General features: G+C 37.9%; 1 protein-coding gene across 1 annotated transcript in view; it reads right to left on the reverse strand.

Moving 5' to 3' along the window:
- ITGA2 (integrin, alpha 2 (CD49B, alpha 2 subunit of VLA-2 receptor)) overlaps positions 1-20,306 on the reverse strand; it is a 66,647-nt gene extending 46,341 nt beyond the window's left edge. Inside the window, exons 1-5 of the mRNA XM_012721775.1 lie at positions 20,298-20,306; positions 18,330-18,408; positions 16,287-16,407; positions 3,097-3,206; positions 2,753-2,844 (exon numbers count right to left, since the gene is read on the reverse strand). Coding sequence (XP_012577229.1) covers positions 2,753-2,844; positions 3,097-3,206; positions 16,287-16,407; positions 18,330-18,408; positions 20,298-20,306 — 411 coding nt within the window. The remainder of the gene's footprint in view (positions 1-2,752; positions 2,845-3,096; positions 3,207-16,286; positions 16,408-18,329; positions 18,409-20,297) is intronic.
- Positions 20,307-20,920: the final 614 nt, after the last annotated feature.

Here is a 20,920-nt window from a genome sequence, read left to right on the forward strand (position 1 = left end):
AAATGCCAAGAACCATCGATTAAATCATACAGGAGCCACTAGATTAAATAATATTAAAACCACAAGATGTAAAGGGAGAAAAAAGGGAAAGAAAATTCTAGTCAAGATCTTAAAACACATCTACAAAGTTGGAAATTATGTAAAGCTGTGGATCAATTATTAAAATTGAACAGAGTAATGTGGCATTGCCAAAAAAAGCAATTGTAAGAATGAAAAGGAATTTATACTTGGCCCAGTTTAATTGTTAATAGCTCAAAGGAACAGCAGCTGCATGAACAAGCCACAGGTTTTGCTTCTATAAAGCTTGCTTATATGCCAATTAGGAGAAAATCATGATTGATACACCTTGCAAATAACAGATACTAATTATTCCTATATCACTATGCTGAAGCTGTTTTTTTTTGGGGGGGGGGCACCTTAAAAATAATAACTCATGGACTATTTAAGATTTTCTTTTTTTTTGCTTTAAAAGCAGTGGAAAACAACATTAAGAAGTTGAAATTAGAATTTGCCAATTGTTAATGCCAGAAATACATTCCTGCTTTAAAGCCCAGAACTTAAGTTTAAAAAAATGTGATGAATGTCAGTCTTTTCCACATAATACCAATAGAGTGTCTTAAAAATTTGACCTTTGAGGTATGTAAAGCAAACTTTGACTTTTTTGCTTTTTCTTTCACTCTTTCTCTCTTCCTCATTCTCATTTCCCTTTCTCCCTCTCAGCTTGCTACACTGTTAAACTAATCTCACAAGTTCTCTTGCAATTTCATTTTATTTTTAAGTGGTAGATTAAAAATTTATGAGGCACATTCTGTAGTCCCTATATCTCAGTGTGGTCCTCTTCTTGACTTTAGTCAACTTTAAAAACAAGCAAGCAAGAAAGTTGAAAGTGATCTTATAATAAAATCTTCAGAATATCAGAACCATTAAAATTCATGTGGACCTCCCTGGTGGTGAAAAGGGTTAAGTCTCAGCACTATGAAGGAGTCTGCAGCCACTGCAGCAAGAGCCCATTCCCCGGCCAGGAAGCTGACCCACAAACCACAGAAGACCTCTCTTCTCTGCACCTCACCCTCTGCTGCTCCCCTCAGCAGTGTATTTCAGTGGATCCACCTGTTCTGCTTCTCACCTATCTGGTGAATCCTCTCACCCTCCCATAACTCTCTGGCCTATACCCCAGCTCTTATATGCATAAATAAATAAATCTTAAAAAATATGCACTGTAGGGCCCTCCCTGGTGGCGCAGCAGGTTAAAGCACAGCACTGAGAAGCTAAAGCCACTTCCGCATGAGTTCGATTCCCGTTTGCCCCGGAGGTGACCACATGGCGTGGCAGACCTCTCCTGACCCGTCCGCTGGTCCCCTCAGCAGTGTATTTCATCGATCTGCCTGTTCTGTTCCCCACTCTGTCTCTGGTGAAGCCTCTCGCCACCCCTGAGCCTCTGGCCTGTACCCCAGTTCTGTATGAAAAAAAAAAATGCACTGTAACACTCATTTATACACTGATAACATGTACCAGTAGTACCTGATCTTAAGGGTACCAAAGTCTATCGGAACATCACTATTAGTAAAAACAAAATTACATTTTCAAAATGAATGACATTTTAGAATTCAGTAAGACAACAGAATAATCCACTAATAGTCTTTTTAAGTTAGCATGTCAATTGTATGGCTCTAATAATTAAAGTTGAAATATGCTTTATAAAATGATTTTAACAGTGATACAACTATAGAGTACACTTATATGAGCAACTGGAAGCATCAAGTAAATTGAGTTTTTTTCTACCCTTAAATTTTTGCTTCTTTTGGTTTGCAATGGCTTTCATTATTTAAAGTTTTTCAACAATTTTCTATATCATTTCTTCTGTTAATTCTAAATTCAGAAAAATTTCCCATTTTTTTCTAGTTACTTATGTTAGCTCTTTAGCTACTTGAAAATACATTTGTAAAGGAAAGTTATTAACCAATTAATTGTCCCCAGACCACTTGTGGAATAAGGCATTATATTTCACATTTTTTTTGTTTGTTTCATCATAGCATTCTAGAAACTAAATAAGAGTAAATACTAGCATGAAGTAAGATGAGAGATCAAGCCATGCCTTAAAAATATCACATTAACCAAAGACTTTAGGAAATGAGTAAAAGCAGAAATACTTTTTAGCTTTGAACCGCACTTATCTTGAATTTTTCTATAGGAAGGAGAAAAGAGGTCTCTAATTTAGTAATAGTTCAAATACTAAAAAACACTTTTCTAAGGCAAATAATTCATATTTCCTTTGCTTCCTCTTTTCCAGAACACTCTGTGGGAATTGTTTTACTGAAAGTATTAAGAAATCTACACAAGGGCCCTCCCAGGGTACAACAGGTTAGGACACAGTACTGCAAGCTGGCCATAGCCGCTTCAGTGCGAGTTCGATCCCCAGCCCCGGAGGTGACCGACATGGCACGACAGACCTCTTCTGACCCTCCCGCTGCTCCTCTACAAAGCAGTGTACTTTGTCGATCTGCCTGTTCTGCTCCCACCCTGTCTCTGGTGAAGTCTCTTACTGCCCCTGCACCTCTGGCTTATCCAGCTGGGACCCCAGCTCTATGTGAATAAATAAATAAATCTTAAAAAAAAAAAAAACTTCACACATAACAGATTTCATGTTGGATAATCACAATGCATGACTTATCCCAAAGCAAACACTAATATTTCAATTTCAAGCTTTGATTGGATCAGAGAGACAGTAAGACAACATTGATTTGGTACTCACAAGAAATCCTCCAGATCCCATGTTTCTGGTGAGTGTTAAGCCAAGGCTCATGTTGGTTTTCATCTCAGTCACATTGGGGATGCTCGTTGAAGCTTTCAAAGAGAAAAAGATTTGAAATGTGATTAATCTTCACCATTTATTTAAAATTATTAAGTTACACACTTGGGCTTATATGTATCTTGAACTTAGTGTGGCAAATGTAGGTGTTTGTGTTATGTATTAAAGTGTAGGGAAATGAGATGCTGCCAGTGACCCACCCAGCAGCTCATTTATATGTGGGAGGCTGCAGAATGCACAATGCTAGGGGTGTAGTCTGGAGAGTCACATGGGTAATTGCAACTTACTTTCTAAATTCAGTTTTTCACATGTCCCAGTGGATGGATTGATGGGACATTTATATACATCTCCCATTCGGTTTTCAGGAAAGCCACTCCAAGGTGAACCAACCAGTAACCTAGAAAGAGGATATGATATTCTTCATTAAATTTAAAAGACAAGCTGCAGTTTCTTAATGATAAAATAGAACACAAAATGGTAAAAAATAAAATTTATTTTCAAATTTTAATAAGTATATTATTTATATTTGTTTATCTATAACTTGATCTTTTTCCTTTCCTTTCAGCTGCTCAAGAACCTTAATGAATGTTTGCAATACAGCTTTCTTACCACAACACAGGACAGATTTCTCCAAGTAGTTCTTTTAAATAGAAATATTTAATATGGCCACCAGTGTGAGCCATCTATGTAATTTTAAATTTTCCTTTGTCACATTAATATGATAATACCAAAAGGTAAAATTAACTTTAATATTGTATTTAACTCATTATATCCATTCTACAATGCAATCAATATAAACATTCCTAAGGAACTGTTTGACACTCTTTTTCCATATCAAGTCTTTGCAATTCAGTGTATGTTTCAATATTTAGAGCATCGATATGGACAAGTAACACTTCAAGGGTTCAGTAGCCCTATGTGGCTAGTTGTTGCCATGCTGGTCTGTAAAGCTCTGAAGTGTGAAACAATATTCACTCCAAGGTGAATGAAAAACTATTTGTTGAGTGCTTTGCATTCCCTTAACATTTTCATAGGTTAAATTATTTAGATGAAGTATCTAAGTGGTTTTATGCCTATTTATGCAGGAGTCCTTAGCAAAGACACAGAGCAAACATACACTAGGCTTTGCTTATTTATAGTGCCAGAATACAGGATGCCGAGATCAAAACTCTGTGCTCATCCCCTCTCCTTGGTTAGTTTTGCTTCCTACACTGCTTCTCCCGCTAGAGTTTGTGTATTTCCTTGTAGAACCACTAGCCTGACATTTCTACCACAGAAGAATGGACAGAAAGAGTTCAGTCGATGGACAGATCTTTAGAAATTATAGCAGGTTTGATTCTGCGTTAGAAGCTCAGGAGTTCCCAGTTACTGAGGAAGCATATTTGTCGTTTTTCCTTGTCAAGTTGGGAAGAATTAGACTATTTATATATGAAACTTAAATTCCTTGGTGAGTGTCCGCTATAAAACCTGTATTTTTATGGACTGAACAATACAAGCCCTTACTCAGAGGAAATTAGGAAACGCATGCAGGCTCTGTACTAATAAAACTACCTTCTAGCTGCTTGATTTTTCTGTCTGTACAGGTTACAGGATTCCATAGTGGGACTATGTAGCATTACCATAGAATTTGTGTGCAGGACAAAGTTTAACACATAAGAAAGACATGAATTAGCTCTTGCTTGCATTTCCAAACCTGTGTTTTTCCATGTATCTTCCTCCATAGATCAGTCCTATGTTTTCTGCCCAGCAGACTTCTACTCATTAGGATGTCCCATTAGATACCCTAATCTAGCCTGGGCAAGCTGGCTTTCTTGAGTACTTTCACAACCTCTGAGCATTTCTTCTCTTCATTTTTAACACATTACCTGGCAACTGTCTTGCCTACTGATTTAATCCCACTTAGAGGGGAAATGTGAACATCCATGAGGTCTAGGAATTGTACCTATAAATATGCATAACTACTTGCATCAACAAATGAAGAAACACGTGAACAAGCAAATGAATGGACTATATATCATTATTGAAAAGAACTCAGTTGAGGGAAGGTATAATTTTTTTTTAATTCTTTTTTTTACTGAGAATTTTGTCCAAGTTAAAGAAATGAAAAAATAAAAAAGTTGAGAGAAAAGCATTGTTACTGTTTTGCCACCTATTTCAGATTCAGTCGCTACATATCTACATACATATTTCTTTTAAACAAAAGCTGACTATGTGGTCTCTATAGGAATCAAGACACAGACTTCTGGAAAGAAACTATTCTACAAAGTATGGTTTTGGCACTTGGTACACTGGCAATTCCTATTAATGACAACACACCTTAAAATAGCTGGCATTGTTTTCCAAACATTACTTAATTTAATGTTATGGAACAAGTCTGAGGTTATTTTACCTCCATTTCACAGACGGAACCACTGAGACACAAACCGGTGAGCAATTTACTCATTTTCAAGTACCTAATGAGAGTCAAATATAACTGATTCTGAAGCCCAGGTTCTTCATCCTTTGTCTGTCTCCTTCCTCTTAGCTGAAAAGGCCTGACATAGGAGGCACCATGGGGAAATTATCTGAACATTGGGTTGAGTTCCAGAATCATCAAAGATTAGAAAGAGAAACTGAGTATCAGTTACACCTTCTCGATGGGGATGTGGCTATGTGGTGTATAACAATGCTAGAGATAAAGGGACAGTAGCCACGGCACCTTATAAGACCACATCCTCAATGTGGTGCCTAAACTGTCCTTTTATAATTCAAGACCATGGTGCATTCAGGTTGGACCAAATATAGTAATTAGGATTTTTTTTTTTGGCTGTTCACATTTCTTAGCCACCCTCAACACAGTCTAAGAGGTACACTGAAGGACAAAAGTGATTCTTATCAAAAGTAATACCAGTTTCCCTGTTTCCTCAGGGAAAAGACTTAAAATGCAAGCTAGTATTTCCCATCAAGTAAGCATTTCTTGGGTTTCTCTCTCCAGCTGTTCTCAGATCAGGATCTGATAACTTCACAGCTTAGGGTGAGGGTGAATCGTTGACATCTCTACACCCACTGTGAGAGTTGTGGCCCTACAACATTCCTCAGACAGGATGAAGAAGAAGGCGGACACCGGCAGACTTGTGCCGCTAAAAAGAAGGACATATTTTGTTTCTAAGATTGATTTTTATTTATGTTCAGAAGAACTGGGATGTCAGCCAGAAGTGTGTGTGGGGGGAGGTTGGAGTTTGAGAGGATTCATCAGAGATAGAGTGAGGAGCAGAACAGGCAGACTGACTGAAAGACACTGCTGAAGGGAGCAGCAGGTGGGTCAGGAGAGGTCTGCTGCACCACATGGGTCAACTCCCTGGCCAGGAATTGGACTCGTGCAGTTGTAGCTAGCAAGAGCTTCAGAGTGCTGAGACTTAACCCCTGTACCACAAGGAGGCTAGTTATGAAAGTATTTGTCATTCTCTCAGGGAACATACCTAAATGTTAGGTAGTAGTTAGGCATATTACATTAACATAAGACTGGGAAGCCAGACCTCTTTGGTAACTGTCCTCATCACACTTGACTCATTCTTTAAATATTATGAATCACATTAGTAAGTAGCCTACAGGCCATGCTGGTCACTTCAGAGAAGGTTTCAAACACCATCTTCCACCTTCTTTATTGATGGTTCCAGTACGCTGCACTCCTCACTTGTACCTAAAACTTTCAGTGAAATTCTGGATCCTAATAACTCATCCTCATAAACAAAAGGCTATGGCATCATCTATGGCCACTGCAGGGGAAGTGTAACATTTGTAAACTAATCAGACAGGAAGGTGAGGGAGGCTGGTGTTTTTAATCTATGAACATTTATGTAAACATTTACGTAATCCACTATGGCAGGAAGAAGCATACCAGGAGAGAACGTTAGAAAGGTGAATAGCCTAGGCAGTGGGTAAGCCCTGCTGAAACACGGCAAAGCCTCTTTGAAGTAATGGATTTAATTTAATCACAACCAGACAAAGGAGCTGCATGAACAGTCGTGTGTGCTGATTCTCAAAACAAAACAAGAATTCCAAGATATAAACTTCTCTTTTCCTACAGTGAAACTGGGAACTCTTCCAAAACTACTTAAAATAAGACGTTACTATTCAATTATCTTGTGGGAAAATAGTGATTATGTAGAGCTCCAAAACATAGCTAATTTGCCCACCTCCAGTGGAATTCAAAATACTTTGTTTAGTTAGTAAACAGTATTTATGGTGGTGTTGGTAGTGTTAAACCCACAATTCAGAAGCTGTTATAAATATCTTTCTTTAGTCACTGAGTCTCTAAATTCTCCAAGTGTTTCTTAAATAGTAGGATTTTTTTTTAGATATTACTGTCAAAGGTGCTCTTAAAATAGTCAGGAAAGGGCCCTCCCTGGTGGTGTAGTGGGTAAGCGCATCACTAAGAAGCTAAAGCCACTTCAGCATGAGTTCGATCCCCAGCCCGGAGGTGACCCACTTGGTGTGGCAGACCTCTCCTGACCCGCCAGCTGCTCCCCTCAGCAGTGCACTTCATCAGTTGGCCTGTTTTACTCCCCACTGTTTCTGGTGAATGCTCTCACCACCCTCTGGACCTCTGGCCTGTACCCCAGTTCTGTATGCATAAATAATAATGCATAAAAATAATATGCATTAAAAAATAGTCACAAAAAACATGTTCTATTTGATTAAACAAATTTTTACTGAGATCTATGGAGATTCCATCTCACAGAACTCTGGAGTCTCCCCATATGCATAGTGTGCCCCAAACTTGTCTAGTACACATCCCGTGAGGCTGCCCATGTGGTGTCTGACTCAGTTCTAACACCGGCATAAACTTAAGTGAATAAATCAATAATGAAAAATTTCTCACCTGATTAAGTTTACATTCTAATGGGTGATTATAGAGAAAAAATTAATAAGTTAAGCACGTACTGGTGGTGGCTGGTACCCTGGTAGAAATATGAGTAGGAGAGAAGAGTGATTATGACAGGCTATTATGTCTTCACTAGAGTGGTCAGGGAAGGCCTCATTATGATGATGACTTTCAGCAAAGTAGGTAAGAAATAAAACAGAAGACTTGGGTGGATGAATAGTTCTAGCCATGGAAACAATAAGCCCTGTGGCTGGACCAGGTGCCTGAGGGGGAAGGGGTAAGAGATGGGTCAGGTTGGTAAAGGGGCCAGATCACATAGAGATTTGCATGGAATTGTAAGGACTTAGTTTTCCCTTTGAGTGATGTGAGAAAGCCAATGGAGGAGTTGGAGCAGCGTAATGACATGAGGTGACAGATTTTGAAGGCTGCTCTGTAGAAACTGACTGGCTTGGAACAGGTAAAGCCAGTGAAGCTCTGAGGAGATAGCGATCAACATCCAGCAAGAAGTTAAGGTTGGGGGGTGGAGAGGGGAGGGAAGAGGGCTCCAGTAAGGCTGGAAGAAAGGAAAGTGCTGAGAAGTGGTGTTATTTTCTAGAGAAATTAGATTTTTTAGTACAAAAAGAGGGAAGAAGGAAGTGGAAGTGGGGAGGAGAAGGAGGGAATAGTCAAGGATGACGGCAAGGCTTCTGGCTGAGAAATGGAAAGGAACTGAGTTGCCACATCAGACAGGGGATGCTACTGGTAAAGCAAGACTGAGATAGGGAATCCAGCATGAAGTATTCTAAGCCTGAGATGTCAGTCTGTCAGACAAACAATGAGATGTTTTACTTGGGGTTAAAAGCCAAGAGAAATTTCAAAATGCACAGTTTACAAATATAAATATTGTTCTTTGCATTGTTAAGTTCCAGATCAGTGGCAACAGAAGGGTCCAGTGAGTTTTTATATGCTTCCAGCTTGCAATGTAAAAGTTGTTTAAGATGGAAAGAATTCAACTACGAAAAATTTGTACTTCTGGGAAGGAGGAAGACAGGTAAAGTGAATTCATTTTTCGTCCTTGGTTGGAAAACCTCACCACTATAAATTTAATAGTTAAGCTTGTTGGCATATGTTGAAAGGCAATTTTAGTATCTAAGCCTCATTATGGTACCTCAGCCTTCTTTGGCTGCCAGATCACTTCCTCCAATAGTGGAATAGCTAAACCCTCAAGGTCTTTCAATCCCCTGATGTGGTATCCACTCAACTCTTTATTGCTAAAACATCTTAAGCCTATTGTTCTGCCTCATAAAAGCCCTGGAAATTAGCTTTGCACTGGAAGCAAAGAATCAATAAAAGCTGATTGTTATGTTGACTCATCCAACATGTGGTGCTCCAAAAGTTAAAACTTTTTAACTTTTTTTTAAAAAAAGATTTATTTGGGGCCCTCCCTGGTGGCACAACAGGTTAGAGTGCAGCACTGCAAGCTAGTTGTAGCCACTTCAGTGTGAGTTCGATCCCTGGCCCTGGAGGTGATCCACTCGATGCAGCAGACCTCTCCTGTCTCACCCATTGCTCCCCTCGGCAGTGTACTTCATTAATCTGCCTGTTCTGCTCCCCACTTAGTCTCTGGTGAAGCCTCTCACTGCCTCTACACCTCTCGCCTGTACCCCGGTTCTGTATGCATAAAGAAATCTTTTAAAAAGATTTTAAAAAAAGATTTATTAATGCATACAGATATGGGTTACAGGCCAGAGTTGTGTGTGTTGGGGGGGTGAGGGAATTCACCAGAGACAGAGTGGGGAGCAGCACAGGTAGATTGACTGAAGTACACTGCTGAGGGGAGCGGCAGGTTGGTCAGGAGAGGTCTGAAATGCCATGTGGGTGACCTCCCTGCTAGGGATTGAACTCATGTTGTAGTGACTGTGATAGCTTCATAGTGCTGTGCTTTAACCCATTGCGCCACCAGGGAGGCCTCTGAAGAAGTTCTTTTAAAACCTTGTAAATATTATACTCTTGGGTCATGGCAGGGAAGACGATTTTGAACCACCACATAGTAATCAATCAAAGCCCATCACATAGTAGATTTCAGCAAGGTGATCTGGCAGATGGTTGTTTTATCAATGAGAAAAATTGGCAAAGCAACAACATTTGTAAATTGCTTTGCAGTTTAGAAAGTGCTTTTTATTTGTATTATTCCCTTGATCCTCATAAATTCCCTGTGAAGTCAAGTGTTAAAACTATTCTTGTTTTCATTTAAAGGGTCCTCCTAAGTATCTAACTGGCAACAAAGCCTAGAACTGCATCTATGTCCTTTCACTCCAAATCCCCATTCTTTCTATTATCTTAAGTTTCTTACAATTCTTCTATAGGATTGAATAAGGACCTAAGCAAACAGCTTCCACCTGTGCCACGCAGCATTCCCCAAGTCCCTGTTTAGATGAGTCAGACAGGTGGAAAAAATTTCAGACATTTGGCCACTGGGAGAGTGAGTGAGTGTGTAAGTCTCACTTGCCTTTGTAAATGAACTTTATTCCAGAAATAGACATTGAGCTGTTAACATAGGGGAAACCTTAAAGTGGTCAAACTAACTGATGAAACATGGAGGCATCAGACCACTGATGGTCTCCAGACATTCCCAAGCAGTAGCTCTTTCCTTCCTGCAAGTCACAGAGGATGACGTGCTTGTAAGCCTACACGAATTTGTGTCCTGAATGGGGGAAGGGAGCAGCAAGTCAGAGCAAGGGATATTTATAAATATATATTTATATAGGTTAAGTAACACCAGCCATTAAAAATTGTCCATAAAGGTTATTTTAACTTAGTGGGAACACTTATTAACCATGATGAGATAAATGTAGGTGAACCAATAGTTGGGTGGTCCTTGGGATTCTAAAAGGTACTTGATGCCTTAATTGTGCTGCCACACTGCATGCCAAGGGAAAGGCATTGCTGACAGGAAACAAATAGCTTTACATTCCTGTTTTAATAGCATTGTGTAATGGAGTAATTACATAGTCATTATTTCCAAAATTATTAGTAAGTTTTTCATAACTAAAATAATTGTGCAAAACTATATCAGATTTCTAATGTCTTTACAGACTCAAAAACTGGCCTAAGCTAGAAATTAATGAAAAATAACTCAAATGCATTGGAAAAATGAAAAGGAATATACAGCTCATAGATTGAAAATAGGGCCCTTCCTGATAGCGCAACAGGCTAGAGCACAGCACCATGAAGCTATTACAGCCACTGCAGCACAAGTTTGATCCCCAGCCAGGGGGAGTGATCCACATGATGTGGCAGACCTCTCCTGACCCTCCCGCTGCTTCCCTCAGCAGTGTATTTCAATCTGCCTATATTCTTCTATATTCTGCTCCTCATTCTGTCTCTGGTGAATCCTCTTACCCCCCGAACCTGTGGCCTGTACCCCAGTTCTGCATAAATAAAAAAATTTAAAAAAAAATCTTAAAAACAAAACAAAACAAAATGAAAACAAACCCTGTGAATAAATGAAGTAAGCATGTTAAGTGATGCTGCCAAGACAACCTAATGACCAGAGAATTTTATCATTGGAAAGAGACATAAAGAGTGACTTTGGCTACTATTTAAGAACTATGATCAAAGACATGATTATTTTGGAAAAGGGAGGAGAATAGCATTCTTGGCTAAGAAGAAGAAGTAATGGACTGAAGCTAATCCAATATGCATAGAAGCTAATCCAGGACAGATGAGAAATAGCTGAGGAGCAAGTGGTAGAGTGCAGCTGGGAAGAACCAGTTATTAAAAATACTGACTTGCTTTGCTTGAATTTTTTATGTGGTGTTAATGAAAGTAATTCAGATATGCATAGTAGTTTAGTGTTTGAAATATTTTACTCCCCCCCCTCCCCCTTACAAGGTGCTCCAAATGTTCCTATTTGATTGGGGTGGCACTCACACTGTACTCGAGAAGCCACATGACTTTCCTAAGTTACACAGCTAGAGTGGGGAGGGAGAGGGAAGTAAGCCAAAGGCCAAATTCTAGGCTCAGCTCTTGGTCCATGGTAAATACTATCTACCAGAGAGTGCAAAGACAGATGGTACTTATCATCTTTGCCTATATAACACTTTTCAATAACAAAACTTATAATTCAAAATACTGAATGAAGTTTATCTGTATAAAGCTTATATGAAAATTATATTTAAATACTATGTATCAATGTCAATTATATACTGCCACTGTCATCACTGTCATTGAATACTTAGAAAAATATATCCACTTAGAACACCCTATTTCTGTTTTGCACTAGTTTTCCCTATGACTGTCTTTTTTTTAACCTGAGGTATAGGTGACATATAGTATTATATTAGTTTCAGGTGTACAACATGATGGTTTGATATCTGTATATGCTACAAAATGGTCACTACAAAAAATCTACATTCATCACCATACATGATGATGAATCTACATTCATCACCATCACATGGAGTAGTTCTCCATGTGATGAGAACTACTCTTGCAAGATCTTTAAGATTTACTCATAGCAAATTTCAAAAATACACATACAGCTTTATTAACTATAGCTATCAGTTGTTTATTTTATAACTAAAAGTGTGTAACTTTGACCTCCTTCACCCATTTTTCTACCTCCTACCCTCTACCTCTGACACTACTTTGTAGATGAGCTTTATTTTTATCATAGTGGTTTGAGATTCCACATTTAAGTGAGATCATACTTTGTCTTTATCTGACTTATTCCATTAAGCATTATGCTGCTGCTGTTCACTGATGCTGCAAACAATGAAATTTCTTTCTTTTTTATGTCTGAATAATATTCCATTAGGTAGGTACATATACTACAACTTCCTTATCTATCCATTTATTGATGTCACTTCAGCTTCCAAGTCATGACTGTTGTAAATAATGCTGAATGAACAAGAGAATGCAGGTGTCTTTCGAATTAATGTGTTTTCATCTCCTTTTCCTAGTGTTAATGACTTATTAGCTCTATGATCTTAATCAAACTACATAAACATTTTAAAATCTCATTCGCCTCACTTATAAAAGCAGCAATAGTTTTACAAAACTCTTAGAGTAATTAGAGTTTGAAGTATTTGGCAAAGAAAAAGTATTCAATAAATAGCCACTGTTGTTACTACAAAAGTAATATTGGACATAATGTTTGATGATTTCTACAGAATTTAACACCTCTTTGTTATTTTTAAATTCTTTTACAGACATATCTGTGGAAAAATAGTCTGTTACATTTATAACACACAATGCTTTATTATAATTTTTCTTAATTAAAAAGTAACATAATATGCACTCATGTCAAGATGGAATTCTTTTGGCCATAGACATTTTCATTAGATTGTTCCTCATTGGCTGATAAACAAGCATGTGCTAGTCCTTACTAGAAAAAGAAAATACATTTCTACAACTGGAAATACCCCAATTCCCAGACAGCCCATGTCACACAAGTGACTGTAATTTCTATGTTTGTGAGTCATATAATGAGCTCAAATTGTTCTTTAGACGTAGGGCCTTCACAGTAGACAAACAGAAACAGTGCATATCACTTCAAGTCTCCAGGAAATGATTTTAAAATATCTCATGCTGTGTTTGTGATAAGGATTGCATCACCTTCATGAACATCCTGTGTGTAAGATGAAGACTCCCAGGTGGGGCAACCCATTGTCTACAACGAAAGGAGAAAAGTACCCCAACTCAACCTACAGACAGAGGGGACACTGGAACTCCACTTGGGAAGTAATCTTGCTTTAAAGATTATCCAATTTATTGGTGACTGTTAAAAAGGCTCAAGAGTTCTCAAAGCCATATTGCTACTATTTTCAGAGTTACAGAGTAAAAGTCCACAGTAATGAAAGAATAAGTAAAACTAGTAAAGAGTACTTGGTTTAATTTGGTTGATCCCAATGTAAACTAGTCCTGTAAATTCTTAGAAACATGGGGTCTATGGAACAGCTACAGTTATACCTGCAGAGTGATTTAAAAAACACAGACTAAAGTCTGAAGTGAGTCATCAGAGGGAAGAAAAGGGCTCAGAGACAGAGGAGGGGTCAGATTCAACATGAGAGATGATAAAGAAAGTCGGAATAAGTAGAGGAATAGACCCATCATAAAGGCAGCTTTCCAGCAAGCAATCAGCACATAAATCAAAGAAAGCACAGCCTGCATATAAAGTCAAAGGAGAGAAAGACTCAGCTTAGTAATGGGATTCATAGTAATACTTTCTGTGCCCAAACTTAATTTGTTTAGTATCAGAAGGAAAGTTAATTTTTAAACAGTCCTTCCCACATCTGCTACTTCCATCCTGTCTGTGTGATTGTCATAAATTAGGACTGGAGGAGAGCTCAGTGCCAATTGTCAAAACAAACAGGCCACTCTGAATTCCAAGTTTCATATTATTTTCCTTGGGCCTCAGAGTTGGTGAAGCCTGCTTGTTCTAATTGTGGCCCATGCCAGCACTGGAGCGGGAAAACCCTCTCCACTGTATCTTGGCAGGGCGAGTTTATGAGCAAGGTCAGGAGGGAGCCTTGTCTTCCTGGTGTCACAGGTCTTGGGAAGAAAAGGGAAGTTCTTTAACATGAAGTTAATGTAGGCCCACAGCACTAAATGAACATCAGTACCATTACTACAAGGGTGGACACAGTTAGGTCTCCAGCATTATGAATAGTGTTTGTTCTGCATGTACATCTTTCTGACTCTCTCCCACTCCTCTTAGAGTTAAGATCTATGTATTTTCTGCATCTCTCATAGGGTTTAGACTGTGGTAGACCAGAAGACCCGCCATACCTTGGCCTCTTCTGCTTCTTTATTTTACAGAACGAGACCAATGAAGGTTCATGGTCTGAGAGAAAAGGTATGGCAGGCCAGCTTTGGTTCTCCTTTTCCTGCCACAAACTTATAAGTGCAATCAGCCCTCAGGTCAAACCTGTACCTCTTCCTTTCTTGTGAGGGCAGTGGGGTAGGGTCATATTAGTGGGTGGTTTTAGGAAGGCCTCGCTGGGCTCGTGCTTGACTTACAGACATATACTTGACCTACACTAGAGTTAAATGGACCAGCCCTGCCTGAAGAGAATGCCACTTTGTATCCCACTAGCCAGTCCCATGTTTTATATATCTTTCAAGAAAGTTAAAGCAGAACTGCGAAATGTCTACCATCCGTGGTCTTGACACAACCCTATCAATACTGGAATCTCACCAGAAGCTACTAATATATTTGTCTTTTTTAAATTGCTGTTAATGCCAGTTATTTACATACACACAAATATTTATTAGTTCAGGGGTATATTTTCACACAACCACATGTGAAGTGTCCCTCACCCTCCACAAGAATGCCCCTGCCACAGTCCTACCTTCTTCTTCTCCTATCCCTGCCTTCCGCCCACTGTTCTGTCAGGTGACCATTTATTTTTCACTGAGTTTTCATATTCTTTAGGTAAACAACTAGCATTGATATTGGTAGGCCCTGTGGTTTCCTTTTGTTTTCTTCATACAGTTTTCTGCAGAGGCTGTCCGCTGAGTCTTAAGATATGTTATAAGCCCTGGCTACGTGTTCATACAACCACCTTCATGGTGCTTTTGCTTTACCTTAAGCCACTGCAGCTTTTAAGTTTACAATCTCACTAAAAATGGAGAGAATTCTTTATTCTCCACATCCTCAACAACATCCATAGTTTCTATTCATTTTTCTATAGGTCACACCTACAGGGGTGAAGTGACAGCTCATAGTGATTCGGATGTGCCTTTCCCTTGTAATAAGTGATGTTGAACATTTTCCCATGAGCTGCTAGGACATCTGAATGTGTTTGGAAACTGTCTCTTTAGGTCTTATCCACTATTTTATTGGGTTGTTAAGCTGTATGACTCCTATATACACTTCTTTTTTCTCCAGTAGCATCAACTGACAGAAGAGGAACAGCAGCTCTTCTGTCTGCAGATAACTTCCAATCATTTCCTTTCCCTTGAGTTTATTTTCATTATTACTATGGGAAACTTAAAGCTGCAGTGGCTTAAGGTAAAGCAAAAAGCACCACGAAAGTGCTTGTATGAATATGCAGCCAGGGCTGATACTGCATCATTAAGACTCAGGGGACTCCAGGGCAAATATAACAATATTAGTGTACTAGAGAAAGGTATCTTTGTAAATTTTGCATGGATGCTTGTGAGAACACATCGGCACCTGAAGTGGGAAGACTGGTTTAGAATGAAGGAGTAGATAAAGCCTTACAGAAGGAGAAAGCTTAGAAAACAATTTGAAACAATTTTACCATCTAGAAATGGTCCAGAGATAGCATTAACTGAGCAAACATTTACCAAACTCAATGGGATAACAAATGAAGAAAAGCCTATCCATCTATTCACTATCCATCAAATGTTCAAACTGGTGTTATGATTTTATTATGGAATAGTTAGAGAAAAACTTGTATCTATGTTTAAAAAAAAGTATACCATTATACCTCTCCATTAACTATCACTCTGAGAGCTAATAACTCTCACATCTCATCTTTCACTTATGGTATTGGAAGGCTACCCTCTAGTATAGTCATGTATCAATCTGAACAAGCAATTTGAGTGCAATATGAAATGTGTATAGCATTTTTATTGAAATCATAAAGAAGAGAATATTCTTACCAGTTGCCTTTGGGATTTATAAGCTGCTGCACTGCATAGCCAAACTGTTCACTTGAAGAACCAGAAAATATTTTTGCTCCTGTGAGACCAACATTGTATGCCATACAACAATTTAAAATTCCTATTAAGAAAAAAATGAAAACATAGTCCATTTGTGAATACAACAATTATATTTGTAATTTTCAAAATTCACTTAAAAATTCTTATTTGATGTAACAATTATCTTTATCAATATTGTCAAAAAATAGGTATGGCTTTTAAACATGTATCTGACCCTGGTACCTCAGTAAGTACTTTCTATGTGTGACTGAGTATCTCATTGAACCTCACAGAAGCCCTATAGGAGATAATTGCTATCATTATCTTTGTTTTGCAGAGATTCCTGAACCAAAAGTTAAAGTGTATCTCATAGGAAGACGGTGGTAAGGGTAAGGCCTGATTCAAGAACTTAAACTTTAAACCATATGTGATTACTTCTTGAAGTTTTAAGTAAGTTAGTTCTACTTGTCCTTCACGCACAGGACCATAAGCCACCTGAGGATAGGGTCAAAGATCCTATCTTCTATTTTTTTTTTTTCTGAACTAATAATCTTCACATGGAGTCTAAATGAAATGTCTGCAATGAAAGCATTGCTAACTACATCACAGCTCCTTGGAAACTGAATCATTTTCTTTCACAAGGGGTCATTTTAAAGATGAAAATGTAGGGAAAGGTGTCCTGTGGCTTTTACCCAGTGAGAACTGTAAAATAGATTTTGCTTTTTGATGCTTTCTGAATGCTTAAGAAACAATGATCATTTTCAAGACCAAAAAGGCTAAAACCTTGATAAACTTAACAACAACAACAAAAAAGTACAACACCTAATCTTTTTCTCCACATTAAGAGCATAAATTCTGGCATTATATTCTGGAGAAAGAAGGTTGTATGGATATTAATACTCTCGACAGAGATGGGAATATGTTTAATGTAGCTTGAGATCAGTATTTATCCTTGCAGACCCTGAAGGCAGAGTAGACACTTTAAAAGTAACATCAAAGTTCCATTAATATGTACTTTCTGAGCAGTTGGAAAATGCACAGTATTTTGTAAGTATTGTTTCAGGTCCTGAAAGGATGAAAGAAAAGGTTTTGCTCTTCCATTGTGCCTTTGAACTCTGGGAGCCGATTCTACAGCTTGCTCCAAAGAAATAATGAAATCAATGATGAAACTTTGGAGACTTAGAATAGTTAACAGGCCTTTCTTTGTGCCAAATCATTCCACCACAGATTTGTTCACTCAAGTGAGCTCAGTTCATTGTTTCTTAAAAATATCTGCTGCCAAGAAGAAAATGACAAATAATAATTTTGAAGTAATACTCTGTGGTAAAATTTACATAGCTCTACATTTGCAAATTTTCTCTATCACATTGCTTTTTTTTTTCTTTCATATGCATTACCTCTCCTTTTTATTTTCAAGGAAATACAATTCAAAAAAAAATAATATAGCAAACTAAGCAGAGAATCAGAATTGACATTCTGAATACTTGGCTTCCAATCAGTAGTTTGACTTCTTCCCATTTATGCATCACTCAATAAATGTTATTTTAAGTATGCTAGAAATTATCTAACATACCAGCAAAATCTTGGGAGATGTCAAGCTCTTTTTGCTTTTAAATTATTTAATACTGGAAAAACCACATATGACTATATATGTCATCACTTCACTTATCTCCCATCTCAGTGGATAATGCAATGACATGGAATCATGATTAGGTTCATTTTATCAGCTAGCAGTAAATATATACACATATGTATATATACAGATAGCTATAGTTACCACCTTAGAAATAAGGAAACTAGAAGTTCACTTGATTGTCTAAAAGTTAAATACTATATATATGTGCATATATTTAGTTTTATGCATATGCTATATATATACATATATGTACATGTAGACACACACACACACATTATTCAAAAACGTAAATAAGGTCATTTAATCTCTTTGCTTAAGATAACCCAATGTCTTCCCGTTACACTGAGAATCAAATCCAGTTTCCTTACCAGGTTTCAAAGATCCTTCCTGATCTGACCCTTGTGTATCTGGTGACTTCACTTTCCACCACCCTCCTTGCTCAGTGTTCTAGCCACATCGGCTTTCCTTCTGTCTTTTGAACACACCCAGCTCATTCTGTTTCTGGCCTTTGCAGCTGTTTGAGCAACTGCTTACATCATTCTTCCCCACTCAGAATTTCTGTCTTGGCACTATTTAGAGTTTTGCTCAGCGAGCTCTGAGAAGTCCTAGTAGAGATACTCCCACCCTCTCTGTCTGGCACCACACACCATCACAACACCAATCATCACTGAAATTTTCTTACATATCTGCATGTTCTTTGTATTTTGTCTGTCTCTACCCCCTATAATCTAAGTGTCTTTGAATGCTTAGAACTTCTATTAGTGCACATTTTCTCAGCACTTTGGATAAAGTTGGTTGAATGAAATGAATTGTAAATTTATATTTATTCTTCAGTGCCAATTTGGAATATAGAGAAAATTAGTAGAAGAAAGTTCACTCGCCTCATTCTACTGCATGTACAGTTCATTTGGATATATTTCCTTTCAATATTTCCTTATCAAAACCATAATGTATAACCTAATTTGTATCTTGTTTCTTAATACTTATCTATGACTATTTCTGAATCATTTTGACTCATTTTGTCCCCACAATAACCTCGTGAAACATAAATTACCCATGTACAAATAAGGAAACTAGCCTGGTGTTAAGTGCCCTTGTTCAGTGTCACACAGTTGGTGACTGAGCTCTGCATCTTTCATATTTAAGTATTTCATATTTATTTCATGAAATAAATCCACCTATCCCAACATTCTCAAAGTTTGTGAACTCATACAGCATGATCTCTAAGTACAAGTATTTTATCTAAATATCATCAGCTAAAAAGTTCAAATTCTTAAAATCTACATCAGATTATGTTTGAGACTCCAGGTAGGTGCTCTCCTGGTATAAAATTTCCCTCCATCTATGGAACTGTGAATCTTAACATCAGGCATAGTATAAAAGTCATGTCATAGACATTTCCATTCCCAAAGGAAAAAAATAGAAGAATAAAGGGTGTGAAATTCCCCAGTAAGTATGACAGCTAGTTGAACACATTCCTCAAGTTTCAATAACCCTCTGTTGCTCATGGCTCTGCCCTCTGGGCCCACAAGTGGCGCTAATGGCCTCTGCCTCTCTGTTCCCTTCAGTGCAAGATGACAGTGTTTCTGCTGAGACAACATTCCTAAATAGTTTGTAGATTTCCTATGGATGTCATGGAGAAAAACACCATTACACAAGAGAGGTTGCCACAAATCTTTCCTGGATAACTGCATATATCATTCCTGGCCTCTGCTCAGAGATGGTTAAGAAGATCCATGAATCATATGTCTGATCTGTTCAGCAAAATGTTTTCCAACCATACCCTCTGTTCTCTCTTTAGAGCACACTTTCTTAACAATGAATCTCATAACACTAGTATCCATTTGTCTTTTTTTTTTTTTTTTGTAATCTGCTTACGTTGAGAATGTTTCAAATAATCAAATAATGGTTAAAACAACATATTGAATTAAAATCAATTGCTTTCTTTCCTCTTGCATTTTACTACATTCAGCAACGAAAATGCAGGTTTCACTGTTGATATTTTGTTCAGATAGCTTCCTAGCTAAATATCTACATTTATTGCTCAAGAATTCTTCTTTCCACACAACTGTAGGATAACATTAGACCAAATTTTCTAACATAATCTAACAAGGGTCATCCAACAACATGTCCTTCATCTCCTCCTGAGTTCTTTCCAGAAGTGTCTTTAATATTCCCGTTTCTACCACAGACTCCACAAGACAAGCTAAGAAGACCCACTATCCACAGAAGGTAATACTCACAGGTTTGGGAATTTAAGACATAGAAAGATCTCCTAGAAGGACACCATTCAATTCAATAGGTATCCTAACAATGTCAGAACCAACTAAATCTACCTGGGCCATTTCTCAAGATTGTGTTAGTAGACAGAAACCTGAGGGTTGAGGTCATTTTCTCCTCCAGGCCAGAAAGTAGACAGCTGCCTTTTGTCTAGGACTGCAGGTTCATGAAATTGTTATTTTTATCTTACAATGCAGTGGTGAGTATGCATCATCCAGTAGGACTCCTTTACATAGACCCCTTTCATGGCAAACTTACATAAATACACTCATGGTATTTGCTGTGTTCTAAGTCATAAAGTCCTTAGTCTTGGATTCAGGATTGTCATGTCATCAGTCAATATCCATGACATAACAACAGACGAATGCACTAGCTTGTATGTGGGTAAATAAAATACTAAGCCTTGTGACCTTAGTGACAATAAAAATGGATGCCATCTGGGAGCTCGGGACTATCTTGGGGAATATTTTATCTTTTTATGGGGTTGAATAAGGATTTGAATGAATATGAATTTATCTCAACTTTAAGAAACAGAGACTCCAGCTGACATCTAGATAATAATTCTCTGCTCTATGATTTGTGGCTATTCCTTTCACACATACCCCACCCATTGCCAAGTATATGCAAGTGTCACTTATTTCACAATTATTCTGAGTTTGTAGCAAACAAACATGTGCAC

This window comes from Condylura cristata, unplaced genomic scaffold, assembly GCF_000260355.1.
Source record: "Condylura cristata isolate star-nosed mole 26May11 unplaced genomic scaffold, ConCri1.0 scaffold00007, whole genome shotgun sequence".
NCBI classification, from domain to species: Eukaryota; Metazoa; Chordata; class Mammalia; order Eulipotyphla; family Talpidae; genus Condylura; species Condylura cristata.